General features: G+C 50.1%; 2 protein-coding genes across 3 annotated transcripts in view; both read right to left on the bottom strand.

Annotated features, from left to right (window-relative positions):
* Positions 1–8,496, bottom strand: part of Aatf (Apoptosis antagonizing transcription factor) — a gene marked incomplete at its 3' end in the record, with an annotated part of 12,481 nt that extends 3,985 nt beyond the window's left edge. Inside the window, exons 1-5 of the mRNA XM_037230701.1 lie at positions 8,406–8,496; positions 7,212–7,314; positions 6,765–6,900; positions 4,378–4,560; positions 209–480 (exon numbers count right to left, since the gene is read on the bottom strand). Coding sequence (XP_037086596.1) covers positions 209–480; positions 4,378–4,560; positions 6,765–6,900; positions 7,212–7,302 — 682 coding nt within the window. The remainder of the gene's footprint in view (positions 1–208; positions 481–4,377; positions 4,561–6,764; positions 6,901–7,211; positions 7,315–8,405) is intronic.
* A 403-nt stretch (positions 8,497–8,899) lies between these two features.
* On the bottom strand, positions 8,900–12,857 carry wcd (U3 small nucleolar RNA-associated protein 18 homolog wicked). 2 transcript variants are annotated; one of them, XM_037232361.1, is made up of 2 exons: positions 12,768–12,857; positions 8,900–10,805 (listed from the first exon to the last, which is right to left on the bottom strand). In XM_037232361.1, exon 2 carries the CDS (start codon positions 10,793–10,795, stop codon positions 9,314–9,316), a length of 1,482 nt encoding a protein of 493 aa, XP_037088256.1. In that variant the 5' UTR covers positions 10,796–10,805; positions 12,768–12,857; the 3' UTR covers positions 8,900–9,313. The 2 variants fall into 2 exon arrangements, with proteins under 2 accessions (XP_037088256.1, XP_037088257.1); XM_037232362.1 differs by having other exon boundaries at positions 8,900–10,779; positions 12,768–12,850.
* Positions 12,858–21,543: the final 8,686 nt, after the last annotated feature.

Here is a 21,543-nt window from a genome sequence, read left to right as displayed (position 1 = left end):
ACGCAGCGGTCTGGGCTGGGCATCCGTTTAGCGGAGGTCTGAACACGTACGGCCCGTCCAGCGGCAGGACCGACTTGGCGAGACCGTCGCCATGCTCCAGCATTGCGTCGCCGTCTTCAACAGAGTGCGGCGGGCACAGGTTACGCCCCAGCCCGACATATCCAGACGTGTCGCGGCCCAGCGTTTGCCGGCGGATCGGGATACTCACCCAGCTGGGCCCTGACGGCGCTTCCCTTCCGGCTGTCGCTGCCGGCCGAGTCTCCGGTCAGGTTCACTCCGTCCTCCTCCTCATCTTCGTCGCGCGTGGCGCCACCGGCGTCATCCTCATCCTCCGACGCCGAGCTCCCGGCGGCGTCCTCGCCCTCTGATCCGGCCTCCTCGTCCTCCGAGCCGGCCTCCTCGTCCGTGCCGCCCTCGGACGCCGGGCCCGGCTGGCTCTCGGCCGCCTCCTCGGAGTCTGTCTCCACCGCGTCGTCCGGGCTGCGGGTCACAGTCAGGTCAGGGCACGGTCAGGCGGTCCGCGGCAGGTGACGGGTCCCGTAACGGCGCGGGGGGCCGCCGACCGGATCGTCTCACGACATTGAGCGGAAGTCCGGCGAGATCGGGCAGAGGTCTAACGACTCTGTGGCAAACACTTCATTGGACATAGTCGTCAAAATTCCTTTCTTGCTCAAAACATGGAAGAGCTTCTAAAATTAGGAAAATGTTCAAATCGCTCTACCTTTCCAAAATCGTGCTCATATCTGGTTACAATCCCATAAGCCACATTTCCCCGAAATCCCAGATGACACCAAAGTCCCAGAATAGGAATACAATGACCCAGCTGCCCGAGCACGTCATGGAAATGTGGGCTACAAGTGCAGCAACACGCTCCGCCCAACGTCTGACTAATAATGCTGTGCTAAAAACAGGTGGGAACTAAAAGCAGAAAGAAATGAGAATGCTTAGCACAGTAAGATGGCTCTGCTCGCCACAAAGGCGTTTCGAAGACCGGGGCATGATTCTGCCTTAATTGGACTGCTACGAAGTGAGTAAGGTTAAGCGGTTCATTAGGACAACTACTGTTTTTAACCAGTCTTACATTAGTTCTGCGATTTCATGAAAAAGGACGAAAAAGCTTGCCGCGTTTCGCAAAGGCTAAACGACAATTGCACGACCACCTGCGGTCTGTCCAATGCGTCCACATTTTGTTATACAGAATCATCTCTTGATCCATGATCGATCACCCCTGCCGAGAGGCCTCCCTTGTTCATTCTTTATTGGCCACTTCGTTCTGCTTTGCATATTACAATGACCTGCAACCATTTCTCGCGGCCAGTTAAGAAGGAGCCCAGCAGCAGCATTATACCGAAGATTTAGCCTCCGATGGCAAGGGACGGCTGATCTCCGATGACAGGGGAGGTGACGGAAAGTCATGCACGCACATATTCAACTGCTTGAAGATCAGTCCGAACATTTCCAATAGATGTATGACTGGGATCACAACCAACACTGTGTAGTATTTGTAGCGTGAGCTCTGGATCCCACCATCCGACGTGAAATTCCAGGTTGACGGCAGAATTTGGTGTAAAAGGGAGTAAGTTTAAAGGGAGTGTCCCGATGCTGATGATTTGGGCTTTGGGGCGCACCGGCTACGTTGGTCATATGGCGCCCATAAAAAGGGAGTCTCCCACATTTGTATGGGATTTTGAACTAAACTGGTCCTTTTGAAGCATATTCGGTGCAGCCCACAGCGCTGCCCCCTTCAGTCCTAAAACCCTACAATTTCTGAGGTATAAATCCGCGAAGGAGTGCAGACTTTTCTTGCAGACTATTTCAAGGCCATTCAGGCATGCATGACGCCATAGCAACATAAAGAAATCCTGTCATCCCATAGGCCATGCGGCGTTCCAGGCCAGGACAAATATTATCGTCGAGCCGTCCAGATCCGGCGTCCGTGAGCACGATTTCCAAATAGAGTGGACGCCAACTACCTCTCGATCAATGCTGAGTAAGCTGTGGAAATTTCAATCACGAATCACGGTTTCACGGTTTGTGATATGTGATATATATATATATATATATATATATATATATATATATATATATATCGTAGAAAATTGTGGCATGGTTGCTAGTATCTCGAAAATGAGGCTTGTAATAGAATAACTAAGAAAAGCACCATAACCGAGTGTGTGAACAAGAAAACATCTTAAACTCACGGATAAATACGCACAGCACCACAAGATAGGGCCAAAACACCAGCACCTATTGCTATTTGGCCCAGCGAACACGTTCAGCACCGTACTGCCACCTCTCGGCGAGTTTGAAGCGCTGCAAATAATTGCTAGGGTGGCAATTTCACGTGGCTGGTTTGGCAGCACATCGGCGTCATATGCACGTTCCATGGCGCAATCCAACCATGACGTACTGAGGAGCATATTTACTAACAAGCTAAATTTTGTCGTTGAGAGCAGTCTGTTCTTCTTACGCATACCAATAGTTACAAGTGGGCTGATCTCATCATATCTGAAGCTTTATTCAACCTCCTCAAATGTGGAACGTTCCCTTCAACGCGCTGCACTGTTCGGATCAGCCCGTCCTGCCCGAGGGCGTCACCTGACCTTTAGCGTGACCACTGTCAACGGCCACTGACCATTCCATTGAAGGGCAAATAGCCAGGGTCTGAGGCGTTTCGAACCCATCCCGTCATCGGGGGCGCGATCGTCAGGCCGGAGCTCCAACCAGCTGACTAGCGGGATGAACGTGATACTCGTGATGAAGGCCAACGTTACTCATACTCAGGTCCCACCCTTCGTTCCCCGAGATGCTTTCTTTGTGAAGTTGTCAACGTGGAAACATTTAATCATTCATTTCACTTTTTCTACATAATTTCCCAACAGACTGGTTGGAATGTTTGATGATGGAAAGTTCAGCACACCATGAGAACTTCTTTTACAATTTCCAAACCGAAAACATATATAAAGATATAACATACGTGACGAAAGACCTGCCAAGATTTACAAGCTAACAGCGTATGACGGAGTTGGCATAACAAAGCAAGAAAAACCCTCTTTACACTTCCGTTATTAGACAGGCACCTAATTTGGTACCGGATAGGAAATGCACGAACACCAGGAAAACCGGGAGCGAAGCCCATGGTTTGCCATTCGGTCTATCAAACTAGCCTGACGATGTTACCCCGGAAGCTACGCAAAGATTCCGATCGACGTACCAAACAGCAAGCGCCCATTACTGGATGTGAATCCCTAAACGGTCTGCAGGCCGGACCTAGCCATGTGGCGCCACATACCCTGCCGTGCCCGACCCGTTCGGGACTGTCCCCGGGTATGTTTGGTAACCAGGTGGCGGTGAAGCCACGTCTCGCTGATCGGGGGCTGCCCCTGCGGTGGCACTGTGTCCCGCTGAGCGGCAGGGCTTGGCAGCGGTGGCAGAAGTCAACCATCATGATGATGATGATTATTATTATTTGAGTTCAAGGGCGCGTCAACGGCGGAGGTCATTTTGCGCCCACAGCTAAAGTTAGGAAGTGTAACGCTTTTTCAATTAAAAGGAATAAAATTACTGAACACTTGACGTCCACAAAAATGAAAACAGCTGACTAGAGTTCAGCAAGGAAGCTTTGTGGCGCTTTCCCATGAAATGTGGACAAGAGTGGATAATGTGGCGAAGTCAGTGGCGCACTGCACCTGGGGCATAGGGGTCTATCGCCGAAAGATAGCTGTGTGTTGCATATGTGTGGCCCATTCCCAGGCGACATAGAATGACCTTTTCGTGTCTCACCGCGCGGTAGCTAGATGATCAAAGGTCCAACTGTGGCTTGATTATCCGTATTTTGTTAGTTAGTTACTTTACTCGATACGATACCCTTAAAAGGCGAGGCATTTTGCTTGAGAGGTTGAGCTTCACAGTGTCCCAACAACGGTACTATACATTTGGTCAGCGCCATCTTAAAGTTTCGCCCTTTGAGGTCCACTGCGTGCGGCGTTCAACCAGCGACTGAATGCCGCAGTTCTGATATTAAAGCCTGCCACATAAGTCGGTGCGCCTTCGCGTGTTCCCCGGAGCAGCGGGGGTCGAGCCAGGCAGCGCGACACCGCTGGTGCCTGCCCCGCCCACTGCCCCGTCCCCGACCGGCGGCCAGGACGGTGACGTCACGCCGGGGTATGGCTTGGCCGCGACAGGTGTCCGAGCGTCGGCGCCTCGACCCGCGTTCCCGCGCGAGAGCGTGGGGCCATTCAGAGGGCGGCCGTGCGTTTCTCGGCAGACGGCCGTCAGCTGCGTTGCCGGGACGGGACACACTCCTGCTCTGAACATTCCCGCTCCAAAATGAGCTCGCCGGCTGTTTCAGAAATCAACAGCACCTCTGGCGCCCACCTTAGCCCGCCGGTGTCCGTGCCGGCACCGTTTAGCCTGGCTTTGAACGCCTCCAGCTGGTCCTCATCCTCGTTGTCCTCGTCGTCATTGTCCTCCTCGTCGCCGGGCGCGTCACTGTCGCCGCCGCCGTCGCTGGAGCCGGCCGCCGAGTCCTCACCGTCGCTGGCAGACAGCAGGCTTCTCCTGCGAGGAGGCGTGTCGGTGGCCGAAGATCAGCGGGCACAGTCGCGCTGGCAGCCGTGGCCTTCGAGCACTGCAGCTGCACCACCCCTCCGCGCACCAGACGGATGTGCAACCGTCACCCCTTCAACGCCTTCAATGCATCCTTTGGCTCCCCCCAACCGCTGGTTAGAAGGGCAACGCGTCAGTGATAAGGGGTTATGTGTGTCCATGTCTTAGCCAGCCTGGTATGTATTCGTTACGGCACACGAAACATGACGAATACCATGCGCAGGCCGGACGTCACAAACAGCTCGATATGCGACACGTATACCACGAAATATGAGAAACATTCCTCGAAACCAGACATCACAGCACACGAACATTATACAGAAACATACACACCCTGCCCCTCTTCCTTCCGGTGCGCATACACAGAACAACGTACCCAAACATGCATTTATCCCGGAAACTACCAGGCGGTAGAAGCACCAGCTTGAATCCATAACTGGGGAAACTGGCACAAAACCTTCACAGGATAGTTTTCCAATTCAGCTAGCACAATTTCCAAAACGTCACATCAACGGTTTAAGACTGTTAAAATTATATGCTGCCATCTTAGATCCGATTCAACATAACGATATGTCCATATATTCAACACTGAAAAGGCCCCCACCCCTAGTTGCTAATGTGACAGCCTGGGCAACACTGCAGTACAATACCCTCGTAATTGTCCCGTTTCGATGTGCTACATTTCAAACCTTTCAATCAAACATCTCCAATTATTCCGCGCTTCTCCATTTCACCAAGCAAGAAAACCCATTCCCTTCTCTACAGTACCTAGCAAGCGTCGACGACGGAGCAAAATCGCTGAATCACTCTCAGGTGCTCTCGTCACATCAAAACGACTTCAAAACAGCCTGTGCGCTTCCAAGCCGTCGGTGCCGCCCGCCCTTCCGCCAGCACGTAAGGGCGGGCGGACTGACTGGTGCCGGGGCCAGTCGGTGCCGCCCGCTCCTCTGCCAGTGTACAGGGGCGGGCGGACCGACTGGTGCCGGGGCCAGTCAGTGCCGCCCGCTCCTCCGTCAGTGTACAGGGGCGGGCCGACCGACTGGTGCCGGGGCCAGTCAGTGCCGCCCGCTCCTCCGCCAGTGTACAGGGGCGGGCCGACCGACTGGTGCCGGGGCCAGTCAGTGCCGCCCGCTCCTCCGCCAGTGTACAGGGGCGGGCCGACCGACTGGTGCCGGGGCCAGTCGGTGCCGCCCGCTCCTCCGTCAGTGTACGGGGGCGGGCCGACCGACCGGTACCGGGGCCGGTCGGTGCCGCCCGCCCTTCCGCCAGCACGTAGGGGCGGGCCGACCGACTGGTGCCGGGGCCAGTCGGTGCCGCCCGCTCCTCCGCCAGTGTACAGGGGCGGGCCGACCGACTGGTGCCGGGGCCAGTCGGTGCCGCCCGCTCCTCCGCCAGTGTACAGGGGCGGGCCGACCGACTGGTGCCGGGGCCAGTCGGTGCCGCCCGCTCCTCCGCCAGTGTATAGGGGCGGGCCGACCGACCGGTACCGGGGCCAGTCAGTCCGCCTGCCCGCTGCCAGGGGCAGCTGCAGCCGACCCTGACGCGTGTCGGACATAGCGCGAGGTGGAGGCCGCGGACGAGTCACTGCTCTTAATCCTTTGACGCTTGCTTGTAATATTTCCTTCCATTGCGTTCTGTTCTTGACAACATGTGAGAAAAGCCCTTTGGTGTAAGGTCTTCATGCTTTCCCTTCCAACTTTCTATTACTTCACCCCGGATATTTTATAATCATCGAAAATACACACGTTAGGGATTTTAACTGGCCCGAACAAGAGCACCCTGCACTAGGCAGCACAAAGAGACGTTATCGGCGACGACAGACCCCATGCAGCTCAGACAGCAGGCAAGTGCTGTCTCTGAAAAACACCCTTCCCTCTTTGAAACCCTGGCAGAAATGCTGAGAGCCCTGGCAAACCCACCGGGAGATGGTGCAACACCTGGAGATCATCTGGGGGTGGAGCACCTCTGCCAGACTCGCTGGGAGACAGCGCACACCTGGCACACCCGCCGTCAGAAGGCAGACCCCTGGCAGACTCACCGGGAGACACGCATCCTTGGCTCACTCATTGGAAGAAGACGCACCGCTGGAAGCTCACCAGGAGACGACGCACGCCTGGCGGACTCACCAGGAGATTGTGGACCCCTGGAAGACTCACCGGGAGACAGTGCGGCCAGCATAGCGCGGGTCGGTGTCGGGCAGGAGGGCGGCCGCGCGCTGCCGCAGCCGGGACGGCACCACCTCTTCGTCGGCCGGTAGCTCGGCGTCGCGGTCCAGCACCTGCGCCCTTGTCTCTGCGGTGGGCCAGTGCCAATTTTAGCACCATGGGCCATGTGCAGGGCAGACAGCAGCTGCTAACTGAGATGCTGTGACTTTTGGGCAATGTGTCACTCTGGTGCAGCACTGGCCACCAATTGGATATATGGTGAATACAATAAGATAAAACAAGCCTCCCACTGAACATTGCAGGCTGGTGATCAGCAAATTCCCTAAATGGTAACAATACATTTTAACAACTGACTTGAGGCAATGACAGAATCAACAAGAGTACCCATTTTTCAAAGTCCATTTATTTTTAATTTTACAAATCTGGCAAGATAATTACCTTCATAAATGTCATCCTCTGGGTCATGGATGGTTGGCACTGGATTGGTGATCTCAGCCAATTGTTCTGACAGAGACTTTGAGGAGATCATGCTTGATCATACCTGAAAAGCCAACAACACTGTAATGGATAGAAGAGCAGCATCACCATGGGTAAGTAATCCTCAAGGATGTTCTGCCAAGGGGCAAACTATGTTCTCTTCAAACCCTAGACCAGAAGACAGTGTCCCTTTCTTGAAAAACAATAACAAAAACAAGTCTATCACATTCTTGCACATACATGCACTGGAATGTATGTGTTGCTGTGATGTATATGTTGTTGAATGTTGGGGTAGCAGGGACATGTTGCACTATGTCCCTGCTACCCCTGACATGGCCATCTCCCTGATAATGCTGACATGCTTGACATAGCTATGCATTTCACAGAGTTCGGCTATTACTGTACATAAATGCTATTGATTAATGATGCACACACTGCTGGTATAGGGGAAGTTCATAGGATCCATATCGTCCTGTTGGCGTCGAGGATCCATTTTCATGGATTCTTGCTACCTTGGCGGGGTACATTTTTATGGTTCTTGATGCTGCTTGATGTGCAGTAATGTTGTGACCTCGTGCAGTAATGGCGCCGGTGTCACAGGCGCTGTGTGTGTGCGGCGCTCGGGAGCCCACCATCGTAATTATAAAGAATTTGAAGGTAAGAACATGAATCTACCTGTTTTGTGATTATTCACAATATGTCCTGCCTTAAACATGACAAATGGTGTACAATGATTTTTTCTAATGTTAGGTAGGAAAGTACACCCTGACCAACCAACATAAAAAAGAAACTGAAACTCAAAAAGTTGATCCATCAATGCATCCATGTTGTGCCATCATTGTCACAATATCCAGTCTATCACAATTGTCATAATTTTCATTTTGAAGATAGGTCTATTTTCTAATAGGTCTATTTTCTGAGTGTTGCCAGCCATAAACATTTAATGTATGCATTATTTCAAGAAAAGGTAAAAATCTTCAGCATGGTTAGGTTGAAAGCCATAGTAACAAAACCTGTTTCCAGCATCTCTGAGGTGTAAGGGCAATCATCTTCCCCACATTTCAAAGACGATGTCCATTGCCTTCCAGCTTCTATGGTTCACTTCCTTGCGCATCCCCCCCAAAATGGCTTAAGGGCCTTGATGCTGGCACTTACCACACACAACTCTCAAAAAACACCTCGATCCACGCTGTCGATACCAATACAAGAGCTACAAACTGCACCACACAAAGCTCACCCAGTACACTCTTATTCCACGTGCAAACCAAAGCATGTTTAGTCGTCGAGTCTGGAACTATGACGCCAGGTTCACTTACATTCATTGCTACCATATCCTAAATAACTATCCACAACCGTCGACGCCAGCGCTACGACGGGAAAATCCGCATCCACGTGATTATCGCTCAACGCATCAGGGACCGTAGAGTATGCCGTGAGAAAGACAGAGCGGACAACAGGCCTTAAACGTAGGAAAAAAAAACGTCTTTAGCTCTAAATGTTGCTTGGAAAAGGCTTACACCGATTTTGCCACCTTTCTGTCCCTTAATACGCTTCGCTGTCAACGCCCAACACTTACCTAGATGACACCATTCTAACATTTTGTCTCGCATTTTTCTAGCCGTGCCTACTTTATCTGTATACAATGCGCATCTGGCAAGCTTTTTCCTTATTTGCTTACAGTTCAATAAATCGGAGTGTCTGTCTTTCGTAAAAAAACACGACTTATGTCAGTTTCATTTCAAACCATCTGCCATGTCATCTGCGCGTCAGAAATTGACCGCAGCAGCGCTGCGAGTCTTTGCCTCTCTGCACATGTAAACTGAGTTGTGACATTAGAACCAAACCACTTCGCTAGTCGGATATTTAAGAATTATACAAATATGCCGGCTACATAACAGGCTAAAACTCGATGGCATACAATGCACAATACCCGCTTTACCACAAAGCCAACATTTTCCCAGCACAGCAGTTTTATTCAACACTTCCAAAGGCGCTTGCCATCAGCAAACAGTGTCAGGAGCCCATGTTAAGGGCAGCGCATGCCAGCCGGCCCCGCACCGGGCTCAGTAGTTGTCGTAATGCTGCAGCCGGAAGAGCAGTGCACGCGCCTTGTTATTGCCCACGGCCATGTAGCCGCTGTGCAGGGAGAAGTCAAGGCAGTGCGGTTCATGCACGGCCGTCGACCAGCCGGGAAAGTTGGAGAACACCGTCATCGACGGCACGTGCACCAGCTTGACGGCGTGTTCCTTCTGCGCTGACGTCATGGCCAGCAGCTCGGCCGTGTGGTTGAAGCGCAGCTGGTCGCAGCCGGTGGTCAGGTGGTCGAGCACCTTGGCGGGCGGCGGGTGCTGCAGCCGGCGCGCCGCCGCCGTCTCGTACACGTTCACCACGCCTGAGGCCGAGCCGCAGGCCAACAGCCGGCCGTCGGGCGCGCAAGCCAGGGCTGAGCCGGCCAGACAACCCTGGTCAACAAAGCGGTGCACGCAGGCGCGCGCGGCCACGTCCCACTCGTAGACGTGGCCCTCGTCGCTGTGCGTGAACAGGCGCGTGCCGTCCGGTGTGAAGGCGAGCGCTGTGACGCGGCCGCTGGCCTGCAGCGAGCCGACCCACTCTTTGGCGCGCGCCGCCAGCAGGTGGACGGCGCCGGCGCGCGCGTCCGGCACCGCCAGCCAGCGGCCGTCTGGCGAGACAGTCAGCCGCGGCACAGCGCGCATACCCAGCCGTCGGCCGGCCTCCACACGCTGCGTACGCCCGACCATCATGTCGTAGCACAGGAGGTGACCGCTGCGTTCCGAGCCGGCCACCAACTGCTGGCCGTCGCGCGTGAAGTGGGCGCACTGTACACGGAACCCGTCCAGCGGCACAGCCTGCACCAGCGGGTTCTCAGCGCCGTCCACCTGCACCAGCGAGAGCGTGGCGCGGCCGCCGCCGCCCACCAACGCCACCTGCGAGCGCGGGTGGAACTCAAGCGCGCTGACGGTGCGTGGCCGGTCGGGCGCGGCCGCCGTCAGGTCGGCGCACCGCTTGGTAAGCAGCGTGCCCTTGGTGAGCCGCGCCGCGCCGTCCGCAGCCAGCAGGCGGCCAGTCTTGGTTAGCAGGTCGTCGGCCTCATCGTCGTCACTGTCGCGCCGCCGCTTCCGGTCCAACCGCGCCCAGTCGGGCGCGCCCACCACCGCCGCGAAGCGCTGTTCGAGCGCGGCGCGGTACAGCGCGCCGGTGGGCGCGGCAGCGCGGCGGCCCGGGTCGCGCGCGAACGTGGCCGCCACCTCGGCCACCGTCAGCTGTTCATCGTCCTCGTCTGTCCAGGCGGGCTGCCGCGACTGCGGCGCCGGCGCCTCGGCCTCCTCGTCGGCATCGGCCTGGCCGCGCCGGTCCAGCCGGAACAGGCCGTCCGCCTCGGTGTCGGACAGCTCCGAGTCCGGTGAGGCCGGCCGCTGCAGCTGCGAGACCAGATCGGTGTCGCGGCCGAACACCAGGCTCTCCAGCTGCCGCTCCTCCGCATCCTTGTCTCCCTTGGTGCTCATGACTTCTGCTGAAGATGACATAGCTCTAAACCTGCAGACATGTAAGCTCTGATAAGGAAAATAACTGGCTTCATGACACAAGAAGGCACACATTGGTGTTACGTTTTTCTTTTCTGTCTCTACAATTTTCAGTCAGTAACACTGCACAATCCCATCCTTCACAGCTTGAGGAGATAAGCAATACATGTGAGTGTTCATGTGCAATGTTTATGGTACAACCTTCATCCTTGTCATAAACTTATGCACAACTTGAGCTACTAGAGTGCTAAAACACACCTAGACATAAGTACTAAATATCAACCTTTAAATCTTGTAATCTTAAAGGACTGCAATTCTACTGCTTTGTACAAATTTGTGATGGACAAGCAGTGGGTGCACCAGCAAAAAATTTAGTTATCAACTTTTGCCAGCTGCAGTGACAGATCATATCTTGTACTGAAGAATGAGACAGAATGGAAACAAAAATTGTAATAATATGATACATCTCAGACCATGGGTACATTTTAACAGGCATGCAGAGAAAGAAGAAAACTTAACCTTAACCTTAGGCACACATCCTTATTGAATAATCCATGGATACTCAGGGCATATCACATAAGTGAAGCAATTACTTTCAAGCATTTAAAGCTTAGTCTTCCATGCCACAACTTGGTTTCAAACCATCTTTTCTCTGAAACCTTGGCAGTGGCAGGCCACAGAGAGGCTCATCAGGCTCATGACCCTCATCAGGGTAGAGCTCAGCTTTTCACCCAGTTACTGCTAAATATAATTCCAAAATTAGCAATCAGGGAGCCTATTTTGGCTTTAGATCTCAGGCACACTGAGTTGTCCCAAAAAGCTGAAAAAGAAAGCTGAAAAGTTGTCTTAGGCACAAGAGCAAACCAACATTGATAGCCCATTGATACTTCAGGTACTTAACTGGACAGACCTATTAGAGTTTCTGAGGTTTATTGGTCTGTTCAGTGCCCACGCACTGTCAGAGAGGCTGGGACCTGCTCATAGAAAATGAGCCCCTCCCCCCTCCCAAATCATGGTAGCCTCTCCTGTCACAAGTTCTGGCTGCAATCCTAAGCCCTAGCACAACTCACAGTTTGAAACAGTTTGGAGTTGTGCCATGTCAAACTTGCTAATACATATATATATATATATATATATATATATACATATATCATATCATCCAAAACTAGCATGCAGAAGCATCACATCCTACAAAATATATAAAACAGCTGATCTTAAACAAGAATATGGCCATTTGCATGAGTGATGGCTAGATGATGTTAAATATCATCCATGCCTTTGGTAAGGGGAATAAATTATTCTGTTCAACCAGGCTATCACCTGTCACCATTATCAGCTTCATGTCACATGAACAACTTCCACCACTGTATGGGGAGCATATCCACCTTCATGCCACACACAATTTCCAATTGATCCACCACTGTATGGGGCATCACTGCACTGAACAGTGTGATCAATGTGCTGAGTCTTAAGCTTATATACCCTAAACTCAGTCCAGGCCAAACCAAAATAATCTAGGCACTTAAAAATTAATACTGTAATAACATACATCACTCCTATGCTAGACATGATCACCATGATCAGCATAACACATATTTTATGCATTTTGATCCCAGAAACCAAGAAAGTGAATATCCTGTTTATTTTGGAATAAGCCTGTTATTTCATCTCATGCTAAACAACATGCCACCAACAGTGCCATCCAGAAGTTAAGGAGCCACCAAACTTTCCAAACTCAGTGGAGCCCTAACTAAATGGACGAAAGAGGTGGCTGCACACCTATCTCTGCCTACAATTAGCTGATAAACTGTTTCTATCCAGCTTATAATTGGCTAATAAACAACTTCAAGCATTGACCCAGCATTGATTTTGTCCTGACACGAGTTTCGGCACGTGATGCCATCGCCGTCAATGGCATAACGCGTAAACCACCGTGGCGAAAACAGCTGCTTAGAACCTCAGATGAATGCTTTACCAATAAATGTTGTTGGTTACTTGCTGCCCCTCATCACAATTTCACGTAGTCATTCAGCCTTTGACGTTCACACACGTGCAAGGCTAATTAACCCCCGGATTTTGGACAGCGCCACGCAGCAGCGGAATGTCTCGCATGCGTTGTTTTTGTATTAATATAAGCCTACCAACTCCAGAATAGCCACCATGTCAGGAAGTCGAAAAACAGGAAAACCTTACTTTTCGTATGCCTACAAAGTTTCTTTGCCGCAAGCTATATAACTGTAAAGTTAACCTATGGCACTATGCTATTTCAGTCAGGCACTTTCCCTTGAACTTAGCATGCCCAGAAAATGGTCTGAGCTCTATACACCCATGTTTTTTACCCGAAATGTTTATATAATACCGGAAAAAGTATCTAATGTGTCAACATTGGAAAGCGTGGCTGCGGTTTTGACCAATGTCAGATTGTATTCCATGAACTTGACCAGTCACTTTCACTGTATTTCGTAGGAAAAACACCTGATATGCTTCTTTCCTACTCCAAAATAAACAAGATGGTGCCCGTTTTCGAATAACGATCATGGCGGTAAAAACCATCATGACTACATTTGCCAACAACGGCATTGTTTGATAGGCTATTTAGGGAGCTGGCTGGTCTTGCAGACCGGTTTCCAGTTACCATTTGCTAAAAAGTAGGCCGGACCCCTTAACACGACCTGTGGCTTGCTCTTCAATCGGCCCGGGCCCTAAAGTCGGGTCATTAATCATCGGTCACGGGGAGCCCTTCGGGATACTCGGGACCTAAGGGGTAGGGACATGCTCCACCTGTACCCCCCTCCCCCCCCCCTGCCTGCGTCTTTGACCCAGAGGGAGGCAGGGATCCTGCCCCTTGGACTTAGAAGGGGCCGGCAGCTGGCCGGATGGGCGCAGGTTTTGAACACAAAATTCGTCGTTCTCGAGCCCCCAGGCGACGCAGAGCTAGCGCAAGCAAAAATGGAGAGCTCATCAGCAGATAAAGTAATTTTTCTCTGATTAAAAGGTTGGTAGTTGGTGAGATTTAGGGTCAATTACGCCCTCCATGGACCCTATATGTCCACTTGTTGGGGCGCTCCGATCGCTAATGACAATCGCAACAATAAACAACGTTCTCCTCGTGGGTATTGCCCTCGATTTCTTTGCATGGACTCGTAGGGCCCTACGCTGTTGTCTTCTGAAATTGTTTGGGGGACTGAGCCCATTATATTGAAGTAACTTTCCCTCACAATATATCCCCAGATTTCGGCTTTTTTTCTGTTGTCCCCGATGTGCTAAGTCAAAAACCGTTTTAACCTTTCGTCGGTCACAAAATTGTTTTACTTATTAGGAGCATTTTCTCATTTCAAGCCCATATGCAGCCTAACGTTGTGAAACGGTTGAAATGTTGTGCACTTTACAGAAAAAAACTTTTTAGAGTGAGGAAAGTGTTCCACCTTTGTGGCACACTTAAGAATATGTTAGAAACCTCTAGTGAAACTACAGACAAGTTACGTCCAATAATAGCGGTGAATAGCGCCGCTGCAACACCGTTCAGATACAATAAAAAATTTAATTGTGTTTATTTTCGAGTAAAAACGATGCTGTAAAACCTTTACGACAGCACAACGCTACTTCTCTGCAGACGCGACCACTGTCGTCATAACAACGTCTGTGCCCAATTCCACTGGTGCGAATAAAAATAACATTTGTGACTGAACCAGCGGGCAGAGGATTGTTACCGAGAGATTTTTGGTTAAGCCTCGAACCAGTGCGTCACGTGGAACACATGATACTCCCATTCCCAAAGCCAAAGTGCGCCTTGAAAACAACCATTGTGATAAATGCCATAAGATAGAAATCAAAACCATAGTGCAACGTTTGGTTGAAACCGTGGTATAATAGTTTCGTGCTCGCATCTATCATACAGACAGTTTGACACAAAAGTGTGTCTCAAACATTGTAGAACACACATGTTGAAAAAACAAGACGAAGGAAATGAATTACTTTCATAGTGATGAACAGAGAATCAAATGGAATACCGTCTGCCTGGTCGGTTACTTCGAATCAAATTCTGTGCTATTCAGAAGGATTTCAAGAAAATGGCACCGCTGATGAAATCATGCGCGTCTGATGTAGCGACAAGTGAAAAGCACAAAAACGTGGTATGCTCCGTTGAAGAAACGGATCATAGGTGATCAACGAGAATAGGTGCATTTATTTCATGAATGGTTCCCTGAGGTTCCAATGCGCTTTCTATGCGGATTGTCGTGACCTGACACAGACGAAAGGCTAGGAACAATTTTTCGTATACATGGCCAGGATGTACGTATGTGTAACAGTGGACCTGAACTTGCACAACGTTCTCAACAGGCATGTCAATAGCTAGGAGGACAGAGTAGGCAAAGGCTGGTGGCCGAACAGTTCTCCAGTGCCCGAATTAAGGAAAAAATGGCACGACCGCTGCTTTACGACGTGATGAAAATTGATATGAGCGAGAAAGGTCTTGGACTTTACGAGTTTCGGTACAATGAGGTGAAAGTTCTCACGTTGATAATGAATGACCTTCATTGTACCCGGGGGGGGGGGGGGGTAGAGGCTAAACGAGGCTACCAAGAGGCATTTATTATATTGAGTAAGCTCGAAGTGTGAAAGGTGCGCACATGGCCAGATTTCTTTGCAAAGGCCGATTAGTGCCATCCCAATGTCGATTTCACCCTGCAGGCTATGACACAGAATCTGTTGCTTCCATTCCCCGAGACCCTTGTTTGTGGTACAAGCTGGCGAAAGATGTACCGCTGACCTGTACTTCAAACCGTCCCGCCCCGACATGTACTCGACCATCCCGATTGCTCCGCTTGTTAGAGAGTGCCTGATTTCCAATTTATTCACCCGTCGCGGGATGAATTCGAGTCGCTTTAGGCGTTCGCTGTTCGTCCCCGCCGGCAGTGGTCTGCCGTCTGCGTGCGGCGGCGGCGGCGGCGCTAACGGTCAGATGACGCCAGAAGGCAGAGTGCGCCCTACCGAGCATCGCGGCACGTGCGGCGATCCCCACACAGCTCTGTCCTTGTTCGCAATCCTACGATCGGATGGGGGGGGGGGGGGGGTAGGGCTTACCTGCTGCATATTCAGCTGTTGCGCAACCTGGACTGCCGCCAGGGTGCCCATCTGGTCCTGGTGCATCGTAAGTAGTCACGATTTGAATGATAGTGAATCACTGTCACTGTCATGATGTCACTTTCACTATGCCACGTTCATTGTGCCATTGTCATTATGTCACTGTCGCTGTATCACCGACACTGTGTCACTGTCAATGTGTCACTGTCACTGTGACTGTCGCTGTGTCACTGTCACTGTGTCACTGTCGCTGTGTCACTTCCACAGCCATTGTATCGCTGACGCTGCGTCACTGTCACTGTGTCACTATCACTGTGCCACTGTCAATATGTTACTGTCACAGTGTCACTGTCGCTCTGTCAGTGCCACTGTGTCACTGTCACTTTCGCTGCCACTGCCACTGTGTCACTATTGCTGTTCGTGTTTTGCCGTTGAGTTGTCACTGGAATGCCACCACAGTGGGTAACGAATTTTCGACGAATACATTTGCGCCACAGAGGAGGAAAAAGTTGGTTCCTTTCATCTCGACCACCATGTACTTCAAAAGACTACCACGCATTTCGGTCCATTTTATTCCCTGACTCCCACCTGTGTTATCTCTTGAAAAGCCTACCAACATACGCAGATTGGCTTAACAAACATCGGGCCTCAAGGGAGTTGTCATCACAAGAACATCATTTGCTCACAGTATGCTATTTGGTACAAAATCAACTTGATGCTAATAGTAGCTTCAAACTGGCAAGACAGTGGTAATAGCCTTATTCCTCGGAGAAAAAACTAGGAGAATGGAAATATCAACTATGGTTATTGTTTCAACAAAGACATGTTGCCGAAATATCAGTCCAACCATACATCCATTCTCCTGGTTCTTCTACGAGGAATAAGGCTATTACTACTATTTTATCTGTGCGAACAATGTTCCTCGGTAATGCACTGAACAACTTACGTGGCTTCAAACTTTTAAGATAGTATGCAGGGACGGCGCCCCGAATTTTGAGCTGGAGCAGCATTTTCCAGCGTGCTCCCTGAAAGCAAAATAGGGCCTTCTCACAGGGAGCAGTGTCGATTTCACGATAGAAAATATCCAAATGTATCATATCCAAGTAAACATATTTTGACAGTTCCAAAATTTAGCATGTACTCTTCCGATTATCCAGTACAAGGTCTCGCTATCCTAAAACAGGGCCTCCTGTTCCATAAACGTACCTCACTACGCAAAAAGCGTCCTAGCCCAGAACAGGATGTTTCCGATTCACGAAGGGGTCTCCAAGTCTAGGCGAGAGCGTCCTCCTCACCCAGAACAGGATGCTTCCGATTCACGAAGGCGTCTCTAAGTCTAGACAAGAGACCCTGTTATCCCAAAACAGGACATCCTAATCTGGAACCGCGGCCATCTGATGCAGGAAACGAGTCTCTTGTTCCATAAATGGAGCCTCATGAATTTGTTGCCTATGTATATATATATATATATATATATATATATATATATATATATATATATATGCATGTTTATATATTTATTTAAGAAGATTTAAGAAGATTATTTAAGAAGATTATTCACCAGAAAGCCAAGGCGATGTGGGTGACTCGACTTTACACAGATTTGCCACCAAATGTTCAATGGCAAAATGTCATATGCTACACTAAAACGGTAGCTTCACCAGGTGCTACTTAAAACTTCTATTGATGTCATGCGCATCAGTATTAAGGGAAATAATTTACAACCTATATTCTTTCTCAAAAAGGCAGTTTCTTATACCTTTGCATTGTAGTTTGTAAATTCCAAATCACAACTTACAAACAGAAATGGTTTGTAACAGTATTCATGAGAAAGACTACCGGTTGGCCGAATCATCTCCCAGGTAATTTGAACACGAATCCAGAACTGATGAGACCAAGATGAAATTATAGGAAACAAACATAATAACGTAACTACAGCTTCATTTGCAATTATGAATGTACAATTAAGGCATTTATGATACAATGATTGAAACAGACCAAATGCTCCAATGACTGAAATGAAATTTTAAAACACATAACAATTTAGTCGCAATCTTAGACTTACAATAACACAGGGCGGAATACAGTAATAAGTAAGCACTGCCAAAATGGCAAATGGGACAAATAGGTAATCTGTCAATTCTCGCGGTTTTAGCTTTAACCATAGACTTAAGATTATGAAAATGTACCCAGGTAACCCACATAGACGGCTCGAAGACCGTTCCAAGGTGGCAGCGGCTTTCACGCGTTGGCGGACAGCTGTTGTCCTGTCTCGCTCTTTATATCTCCGGTCCGGGCAAGTGCAGATCCTATGCCTTTCAGAACTGCCGCGAAATCGGACATCACATACGTGCTTTAATTGGTCGGAAGAAGTTATGTCGCCACAGAATTAAACCCAGGCTGCCATGACAATAACTTCCACATTCTGCATAGTGGTAGTGGGTTCAAGGATTGGTTCTGGTCTATATTGCTCCATATTCTAGGATCACTCCGTTTTAAACGTCTTGAACCAATGCAATGGCCTTGGATTACTATGGTTGCACTCCTCATGCATCTGCCGCATTGCCTGACACGGAATCAGACATGCCTTGACGCCGCAGCTCAAAACATAATGCCCCAGGAACTTGCCCGTCACAGTCTGGGTGGTGCACGCCGCAGGCGTTCTGCCGCGGGGCCTCGCACCAACAGCAAGCAGTGCGGCCAGCGAGTAGACAGCGACGCGGTCAAAGGGGTGGCCGGCAGACCGGTCGGCAGCTCGGTTGGTAGTAGCTCTTGCTTTTTTTTTCTTTTTTTATAAATTTATCCCGAATGGTTTGTATGGGTGATTTCGGATTCAGAGTACCTGCTAAGCATAGCTTGTTGCGTGTACCCCGAACCCACCACCCAAGCGTGCCGTCCAGTTCAACAGCTAATTTTGCCTCCGCCCTTTCGCCGGACAGGAATGCGGAGGGTTTTACGTGCCGCACAATGCTGCGACACGGCCGCCTCGGGTCTGGGTTGACCCTCGTTGGCCAGTTGCCAGCTGGCCTTTCCGTTTCAGTCGGGTCAAACAATGCGCCCACTCTGGGACTCGTACCCAGTGCCGCTGGATTACGAGTCCAGCATCTTCCCCCAAGACCACGGAGGCGGCTGAGACATCGATACCAAGAGAACACGACTTTGGGATCAAAAAGCAGCTTCCGCAGGTGGCTAACGGTGGGCAGCGACAGAGTGGGGCCGCGTGGGGTGAGCAGGAAAGCCACGTCGCCCGACACCATGACCAGCGCCAGGAACATGAAGCCGGGCTACGACGTCCGTGGCGTACGGACACCGTAGCCGCGGAAAGGCGTGGCGGCTCTGGGATTCTAATGCCGTTGACGAGTGGGATGATGCCCATTTGCGAATACAAATCCAGGCAGGTCCGGAACCAGCAGCATCCCGACCGCTTTCACACGATCCGTTACTCGCGTCGAGTGAACAGCTCTGCCAATTTATGATATTCAGTACATTTGAAAATCATACCACACTACCAAGATGGTCAAGATAGTCAAGTGGTATTTAGTCATTTTTGATATTTTATCACATCCTATGATATTTAACACCTAACCAAAGTGATGCTTGAAACCGGGCAGTACGCAGATCACTGACACAGCATTTCTTTCCAGGTAACGCTCATAGAGCCAACACTTAATGACTAATACGGGCTAAATTGACCGATCTGAGAGCTCGAGGTCCGAATTAGCCTATTTTCCGAAGCTTTAATATTGTTTCCATAAACATAAAATGGAAAAGTTGCCAAAAATTGCCGTTCGGCTACATTCAACTGGGGAGAACTTGCGGTTCTTCTGTTTCAATGTATCAATGGTTGTTTCTGATGACGATAAAGATTCGAATGAATTTCACGTGCAGGTATTTAGAAACCGCGGTGACACGACCTTTGCTGGTGGTCTGTTTATCCTCTGGACCCTACTAAGGAACATCGCTGGTTTTCGGTCTCACGAGAAAAAGCCCTCACGCCTTGCCCATCTCAGGCACATATTTTGATATTCTTGTTTCCGAACGGGATTCTACCACGTCCACAAGCTTCCCTTGAAACCGATCTCGAAGGGCTTGACAAAAGGCCTTGTACAAAAGACCCTTATCTTGACCCCAGCGGAAGCATTTTTACCGCATTGATCCACACCGCATGGATGACGTCAAGGTGCTTTGCAAGCAACCACCATCTTCTATTAAGGTCAGCAGAAATCCGGTCCCCTCCAGCTGCCTGCGAGGCTAATCCGGAGAACCAGACGGGACTTTGGACTTTTCAGCTCAGCAGTCACCACGTCATAGTAACATGCCCCGCTGGTACAGCGATGGCAGCGAACGCTCGTGTGGAGCAGCTGGCTGCCCGGCGTTCTCCGATGTTTGGGCTCCGCACTGCTGATTAGGAAGTTGAGCAGCCTATATAAAATTGGGGAGAGAGAGAGAGAAAAAAAGAGAGAAAGGGAGAGAGAGAGAGAGAGAGAGAGAGAGAGAGAGAGAGAGAGAGAGAGAGAGAGAGAGAGAGAGAGAGAGAGAGAGAGAGAGAGAGAGGAGAGAGAGAGAGAGAGAGAGAGAGAGAGAGAGAGAGAGAGAGAGAGAGAGAGAGAGAGAGAGACTCTTTTTAAACCGACCGAAGTTAGATCCTTCATCACAACTTTGATCCGGATTCTACAGAGATATTAAGAACCCCGTGAACGTCAACCGAAGATGGAAATGGGTGAAAATTTGAATTGACATAGCCAGCCAATATTTGTCTGGATATGATCAACCTTCTTTCAGAGGCGATAAGTGAGAAAAATGATGTTACGCGGTCTTTGCACACTCGCAAATCTCAGCAAAAACACCTCTACGCTCCGCGTTGCAGACTCCGCGGCCGCTTTGGCCGCGCGGCGTCGACGCTGTGGCTAATACTAAGCGTTGGCCAACTGGCAGACGAAAATGGCGAGGCATCTGCAAGTTTCATTGAACGCTGTATAACAAGGATTCGAGTGTTGAAGAAAGTATGTTGGACGCATGTTTCAGTTCGCACTTTTTACATTGATAGGAAAAATAGAATATGATAGAATAGCAACGAGAAAAAATAGCATTATCAGGGCCTCCGAGTAGTGTTGAAAGGCGATGATGGAACTGGAACAGTACGTAGGTAGAATCCTTTTTTTAGGCAATTTGGACACTAGTCGATTCTGGAAAGAATAAACGTTCAAAACCAAACATGGTGAGGCCTTTTTCATTTTGGAAGTCATTTCGACCCACTATGTTTAACAGTAATGACTCCTTACTTTTCTTTGGGGGCAAGGGACCTCCTTCGGGGGACCATTCAGTATGGACCACAACGTATCCTTCCTTCGCTTTAGTTCTCGTGACGGCGTTCTTTAAACTCTCATCAAGTTCATCACTCATCGTTGTAATAAAAGATACGTTCTGGTCGAAAATAAACTTTTCCATGGCCGCTACTTTGACGCGGCTTACGTTTCTTTCACCGGCCAGAATTGCTCCAGATTTTCGTATCTTCGGTTTCTTTTTCTTTCTCTCCACTCTGGTCCATACATCACCGCCATCTGCGTTTCCTACGGCGTTTGCCACCTTTTCTCCTGCACGAACCCTCTTTACGTTTAGCCAATGCCCTTTGCGTTTTCTTCTCCATAAGTATCTCGAGTGAGTTG

Source organism: Pollicipes pollicipes, unplaced genomic scaffold (genome assembly GCF_011947565.3).
Source record: "Pollicipes pollicipes isolate AB1234 unplaced genomic scaffold, Ppol_2.1 Scaffold_6686;HRSCAF=7923_pilon_pilon_pilon, whole genome shotgun sequence".
In the NCBI taxonomy this organism is placed as follows: Eukaryota; Metazoa; Arthropoda; class Thecostraca; order Pollicipedomorpha; family Pollicipedidae; genus Pollicipes; species Pollicipes pollicipes.
This window is presented reverse-complemented; position numbering and strand designations above follow the sequence as displayed.

Excerpts from the sequence above, each read along its gene's own strand:
- wcd (XM_037232361.1), bottom strand. The coding sequence starts at position 10,795 with ATGTCATCTTCAGCAGAAGTCATGAGCACCAAGGGAGACAAGGATGCG.